Source organism: Symphalangus syndactylus, chromosome 13, assembly GCF_028878055.3.
Source record: "Symphalangus syndactylus isolate Jambi chromosome 13, NHGRI_mSymSyn1-v2.1_pri, whole genome shotgun sequence".
In the NCBI taxonomy this organism is placed as follows: Eukaryota; Metazoa; Chordata; class Mammalia; order Primates; family Hylobatidae; genus Symphalangus; species Symphalangus syndactylus.
In genome coordinates, this window is record NC_072435.2 from 24,445,088 (window position 1) to 24,454,001 (window position 8,914).

An 8,914-nucleotide genomic window follows, 5' to 3' on the forward strand; every position below is an offset into this window, starting at 1 on the left:
AAGGCAGGAGTGGAGGAAGAGGGAGTGGAGCCCACTAAAGGAAAAAGGACAAAAGGACCAGGAAGGGAAGTTGGAGGGCATCCTGGTGGGAGAGACGTGGGAGGTGGCACTGATGGGGAGAGAAAGATGTACAGGAAGAGAAGCACAAGGCAGAAAAGAGAGAAGGTCATGAGTGAGGGCAAGTTAAGGTACGAAGTTTCAGGGGAGCAGCAGCCAAAGAGAAGGGGAAAGACACAGAGACTGGGCCATGAAAGTGGGCGGGAAAGGCAGGGGAATTCCGAGGACTGGGGAACATGTCACGGGGCACGAGGGAGAGGAAATGAAGGGGCAGGTGGAGCGGAGGAGCAGGGTCAAGATGAACTGAGGGGAAAGAGGGAGAAAGAGGCTGCTGGGTGCGGTGGCTCATGCCCGTCATCCCAGCACTTTGGAGGCCGAGGCAGGAGGATCTCTTGAGCTCAGGAGCTCCAGACCAGCCTGGGCAACAGGAGACCTCATCTCTACAAATAATGAAAAAAATTAGCTGGGCACAGTGGCTCACGCCTGTGGTCCCAGCTACTCAGGAGGCAGAGGTGGGAGGATAGCTTGAGCCCAGGGGTTCGAGGCTGCAGTGAGCTGTGATTGTGCCACTGTACTCCAGCCTGGGTGACAGAGTGAGATCTTGTCAAAAAACAAAAACAAAAAAAACAAAAACAAAAAAAAAACGAGAAAAGGCACAGGGCAGAGTGGAAGAAATGAAACAGGAGGAGCCCCAGGTACTGGAGAGAGGGAAGACGCAGGGTTGTGATGGGGCAGCGGAGGAGACACGGACTACGGAAAGATAGGATAAGGGGGTTCAGCGGAGAGGCAGAGGGGCTGCAGAGGGACCAGGCCGAGGAATTCCGCAGGGTGCCAGGACGCAGGGAGGAGTGGGAAGGGAGAGGAGGTCAGGGGCGCGAGTGGGAAGGCGCAGAAGCCCCTCTGGCAGAGGAAGAGGGGTGCCCGAGGGGGCCCCAGGATCAGGGACAGGCAGCCCTGGGAGGCTCAGGGTCTCTCGGAGGGGAGCGGCGGGGGCTGCGGGGAGGGCCGCCCGCACCCTACCTTCCAGGCAGCAGATCCTCCAGAGGCCCGAGTGCGTGAGGCCGCCGGGGTCCTTCTTCTCCGAGGCGCCGCCGCCCCCGCGGTGGGGGGTCCCGTCGTCGCCGCCGGCCGTGAGGTTGGTGGTGTTGCAGATGAGGGCGCGCGTGTAGAGCCAGTAGTCGGTGCTGATGGCGATGGTCATGAGGCCGAAGGCGGCGAAGGCGCCCACCGTCGTCAGCAGCACCTGCACCCTCTTCTCGCACCAGAGGCCCCGCTCTTCGTTCCAGCGCTTCAGCGACTCCAGTTTGACCACGGGCAGCCGGGGGGCCGTGGGCCACCACCGGGGCAGCGGGGGCGGGGCCGTGCCGGCGGCTGGGGGGGGTCACAGCGCAGGCAGAAGCGGGGGGGCCCGGGGCCGGCGGGGCTGGGGAGGGGGCGGCGAGGAGGAGGCTGCGGCCGGGGAGGGGGTCAGAGCGCGGCCATGGTCGGCGGCTGGTGGAGGGCAAGGAGCGAGATCTCGCATTAGAGGAGAAGAAGGCACAGGTACCTCCCCCAGTCCCCGCCCCCTCCCCCTAAAATCCCTGCCTCAGCTCCAGAAACTCCTTCCACTCGGGGCTCCACTGCTTCCCTTTCTCAAAAAAAAAAATAATAATAATAAATAAATAAAATAAAATAAAATCTCTCTCCACTCTTGCCTTCCGCCCAAGAGTCATCCCACCATCCCACTAACCCCACTCAGAGGAGTCCCCACCACCGCTCACACTCACAGCCCTCGCCCCCAGTGGGCTCCACGGTCCTCACCGCATGGGAAGCCACCGCCCCCCATGATGCCAAGCCCCACGCCTCCTGCTCCCCAGGAGCCCCTGTCGCGTTCTTCCTTCCTTAGAGACCCCTGCCCCATCACCATTCGGTTCCCACCAGTTCTCCCCACTCTTCCCCTGCAAGCCCCACCTCTCCACCTGCCAGAACCCTTCCCTGTCTCCCCAACTTTTCCCTGAGCGCCTCCACAACTTAAGAAGCCCGAGCAGCACCACTTCTGCGGGAGTAACCTCCGCGAGCCCCCTCCGGTCTGGCTTTTGTCATTCCATCACTCCAAATGGTCCCCCACAATTTCCTCTCCTTAGGAAAAATAAATCTCTCAATCTCTCTTCAACTAAAAAGGAAAAATTAAAAGAAGAAGAAAAAGAAAAAGAGAATCCCAGCTGGCCCTCACAGTTCGTGCAACTCAGAATCACCAGCCACCCTCAGTCAGTCTCCTCTCCCTGGAAGCCCCCTTCCTGACTTGGGCGGCCTCCAACACGCCTTGAAATCACCCGAGGACCTTAACAATTCGGATGTTTGAGTCCCACCTGAGAACGTCCCACATGGTTGGTCTGCAGTGCGGCCTGGGCATCTAAGTTTTTAAAAGCTCCCTGGGGAATTCTAATGCACCCAACATCAGACCCACTGGTTTGCAAGATGCCCCCCCCATCTCCAGCCCATTCCCTCTCACAGCCCCCACTGTCTCCCCACAAGCCACTCACTCCCCACCCCATACTATGCCTTTACTCCAGGAAAACCCCCACTCTCTCTTTTGCTTTAGAAGAGTCTTCCGAATTTCCCCCCCACCCCCCCTACAACTTAAACGAACTCATATCATAACCATCGTTTTCTCCTCCATTAAGAAAAATTTCCTCCATGAGTTCCACGGCATTTTCTACTCGCAAGAATGGCTTCCTCCAGACCCCAAATGTCTGTCCATTCAGGACCATTCCAATCTCTGCCCTGTACTCCCATAGCAGGGGGCACACTGTACCACCCACCCGCCCCTCTGCACTCACAGCAGCTCCCACTGCCTCCAAATCCCCTCCTCGTAGCCCTTCATCATCACACGGGATCTTCAGCACAGTCTTTCCCCCAACTCGAGATCCCCCCAACTCACTTTGAACCTCACTCTCTCTTCAATGTACCAGGAAGCATCCTCCCCAACTTCTCTCCCATCATATAGAATTCCCTTGACTCACTTCCTCTTGATCCACCACTAAAGCTCCCAGCTTCTCCTCTGCCCCGGAAAATCCCCTCCGCAGGCCCCCACAGGCTTCCCTTCTTGGGAACGCCCCCCAGTACTCCCCTCTACGACTTCACCTGTACAGGAACACACACAGTAGCCCCTCATCTTCTTCCACATGCAGAAACAGCCCCCCAGTAGACTGTGTCCCTCCGAAAAATGTGATCCACAAGACTACAACTCTCTTTTCAATTAGGAATACTTTCCCAGCCTGCACCCGCTGCCCCGTGGCTCCTTCATTTCTCTCTTCCACGTTCTCCCCCGACCACCATGCCCCCAGCCCTGCCTGTCTTCCCCATCCCAACTGTCCTCTGGGGGATGTACTCCTTACTTGCTTCCACACTGCTTCTTCAACTTCTTCCCCCAAACCCACTATAGTTAAGAGCCTGGAAACCTTAGACGAAGGGGGAATTAAAAAAACAAAACAAAAACCAGAACCTAGGTCCCAGTACAGGGTGACCTTGGCCTCCTGATTGCTTCCCTGTCTCCACTGCCCCCCATCAGCTGGCCTCAGACTGGGGCTGCCCCCAGGAGGGGCTGTGGAAAAAGGTTGTCTATGGGGGGTGTCTCCATGGCAACTGGGCCTAGTGCCCCACACGTTGTGTTCCCTCCCCCACCTCAACTCCCGTCTGCCCACACACAGCCCTTCCTCAGGCCACAGTTCAGCAGCCCGCTGGACGGGGCATCCTCCAGCCTCCCGGCCTGGGCGCCTGCCCCTTCCTCTCTTTTCTGTCCGCATGCCGAGTTTCCTCTCTTCTTGATCTCTTGGCCTCTTCTCCCCGAATTGGTGCCCCCTCACCACCAGCAGGGCCACCTACCCTGTCTTAACAGATTTCTGCTTTCAGTGGGCCTGTGACCCCAGGCCCCTAACAACCTGGGATAAGAGGGAAGGGAAGAGGAGGGAAAGGAGGGAAATTCTCCTTCCGTCCAAAAAAAAGATTTGAAGATCTTTTCATTTTGTCAATTTGGGGGACAATCTGGTTTTAGGGACTCTTAGTCCATCGTTCAGCAGATGCCAGGGAGAAGAGAGCTGGGACCCCCAATTCTAAAGCTTCCGGATATGAGGGGGTCACTCTCCTTTCTCCTTAGGAAGGGGACCAGCTCTTTTCTCCAGAATTCGGCGGGGGGGGGGGGGTCACAGAACATTAATTCTACCTCCACCCACCTCCGATTAATAAAAAGATCTGTCTCACCTCTGTTAATGATAGGTCAACTCTCCGATGCACGGAGGAGGGGACGTCCAGCCTCCCCTGTTGGCACCCCCCCCAGAAAAACCTTTTGGCTCCCAATTCTCGCTGCTTCCCCCTCCCCCAGCAGTGAGGGACCCAGGCGTCCGACCTGGTTCGGGGGGGGGGGGTGGAGATGAGGAGGCGTATGGAGAATGGGGGTGCTGAGGCCAGGCTGGGGCTGAGGGGCAGCTCTGAGCCTGGGCCCCAAGGGAGTGAGGGTCGGGATATATATATATAAAAAAAAAGGTGAGGAGACAATTTGGTTCTCGTGTCGCTGGGTAAAGTGCGGAGCTGGAGGACGAGAGGGAGGGAGTAGGGAGGGAGGGGGAGGGGAGCTGCTGAGGGATGGGGAGCCTCGGAGAGGAGATGGATGGGGGAAGGGAAAGAGGGGGGCAGGGTCGAGTGGCAGAAGGAAGCCGGAGAAGAAGAGAGAGAGATCCAGAGAGGGAGGGAGAGAGACAGAGAGAGACGAGGAGAAACGGAAAGAGAGAGACCCAGAGACCGCGAAACAGAAATGGGGGAGGGAGAAATTTGGGGGAGGCAGCGGCTGGAAGCAGAAGGAAGTTGGAGAGATACACACAGAGAAATATCCAGAGAGAGAAGGGGACAGGGACAGAGACCCAAAGAGAGGAACCCAGGGGCTGGGGGGAGGGGGGTGGGGGAGGGCTGGGGTAAGTTGGGAGGGGGGTCAGGATCTGGGAAACAGAAGGAAAGAAGAGAGAGGGAGAGAGTCATCCAGAGAGGAGGGAGGAGGGACAGATGGGGAGAGACAGACAGAAAGAGAGAGACTGAGAGGATGGGGGAGAGGGGGGGAGAGGGAATGAAACGGAGAGCGGGGAGGGAGAGAAATTGGGGATGGGGGCAAGCTCTTGCTAGAGAGAAGGAAGCTTTAAAGAGAGAAGAAGGTGCGGAGAGGGAGCGGGGGAGCAAGATAGTAAATGAAAGAAATGGAGGGTAGAAGGGCCTGGATGGCAGAAGGTACCTGGGGAAAGAAAGGCAAGTGCAGGAAAAGAAGAGGGAGACCCAGAGAGAGACAGACGGAGAGGGACTGAGACAGGAAGAGAGAGAGATCCAGAGAAACAGAGACTGGGGAGGCACCCGAAGGAAGCCCGGAGAAAATAACGGGAGAGGGGTCAGGCTGAGATGCCCCGAGGAGGTCAGAGATGAAGGATACCCCTGCCCCCGCCCCCTCCCGCGTCCCCAGCCCCGGATCCCTGCCCCCTCCCCCATTCCAATGCCACCACCCCCACCCCCACTAGCCTCCATCTCTCTTCAGCATCGCTTGCCGCCGCCACCGCCTCTTCCTGTCGTCATAGCAACAGGATCCAGGCGCCCAGCCAAGGCTGGCAGCGGCGGCCGGAAATGAGGGGAGGGCCTTTTCAAAAGGACCCCAGGAATGCTCCCCTTTCCCAAAATCCAAGGGAAAGCGCAACTTCCCGGGGTCTTCCCACCGCTCCTCCTCCAAGTGGCGAGGGCAAAGATTCCCCCCCTCCACCCCAAATAAAACAATATTAAACTTACAACGTTAACAAGCCTTCTGACTTTCACCAACAATTTTTTCTTTTCTCTTCTCATCCCCCTCCCCTCCCCTAGTTCAAACCTGATGGGGAAGAAGGGGTGGAGTTAGATGCCCCCGAGATGGGGCTGGGGCTGGGAAGGAGAGTCAAATGCCAAAAGCTTGGGTGCAAATATGTCTTAAAGGAACTTGTCTGGGACTGGGTAGGGGTCTATGCAACCGTTTTGAGAAGCATGGATCTGTCCATTCTAGAACTAGCTAGTAGGTTGGGGGAGTGGAACAATTGGAGGTGGAAAGTCTGAGATGAGAGTCTGAAAGTTAGGTCCTGGGTCCAAATTTCACGGGTGCCCCCTAGGCATCGTGTGACCTTGGACAAAACACTTCTTCTCCTCTATACTCAGTTGCTCCTGGTTATAAAGGGCACAGAAGCTGCCTCCAACCAAGTGAGAACGCGGATGGAAAGTGGGCTTGCACGTGGCACTAGGCAAGCCGTTTACTCAAGACCTGATCCTCTACAAATGTTATCAGAAACTAAGAACTAGCCATGGCTGATTGAAGGCTGTGGGCATGCTTCACTGTCTTACGGAATTCTTACAGAATCTTTGCAGTGTGGGCACCAATGTTCCTATATTATCCAGGAATAACCCGAGGCTCTGAGACAATAGGGGTTGTAGGGGTGGAGGGCGGCCAACAACAGGTGAAATTCATAGTCATTTAACCCAACACACCTTTACTGCTCCCTCCTGGGGGCTGGCAGAAACAGGAATAACCTGTGTTCCCTACATCTATTTACCTAGTGTTTGCACCTGCTGATCCCTTCTTTTGGAGGGGAGATATCTTTCAGTACCCAGCATCTCACATTTTCTACTGAAATTTCTTTAGGTCGTTTCACTTAATTCTCACCCTGCCCCATGGGAGAAAGTTTAGACATGCATTCCAACACTCCTGGTTTAGAAGCAAAGAAACACAGCCCCCAAGGGAAGGGGCCTGGAATTCATTCGTTTGAGGAAAGTTGTTTATTTTCTGCTCTTTTGCTGGGGGGTGCGGGGGGAGATATATCAGCAAACAATGATGATAACCAATATAAACTGGACATTTAGGCTGGGTGCAGTGGCTCATGCCTATAATCTCAGCAATTTGAGAGGCCAAGGTGGGCGGATCACCTGAGGTTGGGAGTTCGAGACCAGCCTGACCAACATGGTGAAACCCCCATCTCTACTAAAAATACAAAATTAGCCGGGCATGGTGGTGCATGCTTGTAATCCCAGCTACTTGGGAGGCTGAGGCAAGAGAGTCGCTGGAACCAGGGAGGTGGAGGTTGCAGTGAGCCGAGATCGAACCATTGCACTCCAGCCTGGACAACAAGAGTGAAACTCCGTCTCGAAAAAATAAAAATAAAAATAAGCCGGACATTTAATATTATAGACTCCAAGGAGTCTGAGGGCATTGGTTCCATCTTCAAAAGAAGTGGGTTCTGTTAGCAGCCCCCACTTTAAAGATGTGAAAACTGAGGTTGACAGGTCAGTTGTGTTGGAGGAAATTGGTCAGGACATCAAATTCCAGAGCCTGTGCTGATATAACTGCACTGGTGAGAATGACTATGAAGATAATTTTTTAAAGCCAGGGTTTCCCAACCTCAATGTTCTCAACATTTGGGCTGGATAATTTTGTGTGGTGGAGGCTGTCCTGCGCATTGTAGAATGCTGAGCAGTACTCCTCGCCTCTATCCACTAGATGCCAATAGCACCTCCAAATAGCACCCTAAAAATAGCATTTGGGGACAACCAAAAATGTCTCCAAACGTTGCTCAATGTCCTTTGGGGAACAAAATCACCCCTGGTGAGAACTATTAAATTATACAAATTAGCAACTGGGGGGAACCTCTTTATTTTATTTTAAATGAAAATATATTTCCTAGTCAAATCAATGTAGGCTCATGGTTTAAAAAAAAAAAAGAAAAAATCAAACGGTACACAAGGGATTACAATAAAAATAATTTAGCCTGTTCCACCTCAAGTCCTGTTCCTTATTGGAAAAGTCTATTAACATTCTTGTTTTTGCTTTTGTTTTTGCTTTTTGAGATGGAGTCTCACTCTGTCGCCAGGCTGGAGTGCAATGGCGCAATCTCGGCTCACTGCAACCTCTGCCTCCCGGGTTCAAGCCATTCTTGTGCCTCAGCCTCCCAAGTAGCTGGGATTACAGACATGCAGCAACATGCCCAGCTAATTTTTACATTTTTAGTAGAGACGGAGTTTCACCATGTTGGCCAGGATGGTCTCGATCTCCTGACCTCATGATCTGCCCGCCTCGGACTCCCAAAGTGCTGGGATTACAGGCATGAGCCACCATACCCGGCTGTCTATTAATATTCTTAGCTATTTCTTCTCTTACTTGCCTTGACATCCCTAAATAATGATTTCTTTTGGATGTATCAAAATTATACATTATTTATAGGTGTTTTTTCTCTAATGGATAACAAATTAATTCATGCATCCCTCACTTTTCCTTCCCTTCTTCCTCAAGTGGTAGTTCTTCTATTGGTAATTTTGTGACACTAAGTGACGCATGATTACATCATGATTTATTTCAACAACTAAAGAGTATATCTCTTTTTTTCACAGCTTTATTGAGATCGAATTCACATATCATGCAATTCACCCACTTAAAGTGTACAATTCAATGGCTTTTAATTGTACAGAGCTGTGCAATCACCAACTTCAGATCACTTTTAGAACATTTTCATTAGTCCAAGGAGATACTGTGTGCTCCTTAGCCATCACCCCCAATCTAAGCACACACTCCAGCCCTAGGCAATCACTAATGTACTTTCTGTCTGTATAGATTTTCCCATTCTAGACATTTCATAGAAATTGAATCATACAACGTACGGTTCTTTGTGTCTGGCTGCTTTCAGGCTAAGTAAGTAATGTCTTTAAGGTTCATCCATGTTGTAGCGTGAGTTAGTACTTCATTCCATTTTATGGCAGAATAATATTCCATGGTATAGAGGGAGATACCACATTTTATTTATCCATTCATGTATCAATGAACATTTGAGTTTTTTCC

At 52.9% G+C, this 8,914-nt stretch overlaps 1 protein-coding gene across 1 annotated transcript in view; it reads right to left on the reverse strand.

The window, feature by feature from the left end:
* The window catches only part of CACNG8 (calcium voltage-gated channel auxiliary subunit gamma 8), a 32,738-nt gene extending 27,202 nt beyond the window's left edge, over positions 1–5,536 (reverse strand). The window contains exons 1-2 of the mRNA XM_055238995.2: positions 4,297–5,536; positions 1,078–1,548 (exon numbers count right to left, since the gene is read on the reverse strand). Coding sequence (XP_055094970.1) covers positions 1,078–1,258 — 181 coding nt within the window. The 5' untranslated portion in view covers positions 1,259–1,548; positions 4,297–5,536. The remainder of the gene's footprint in view (positions 1–1,077; positions 1,549–4,296) is intronic.
* Positions 5,537–8,914: the final 3,378 nt, after the last annotated feature.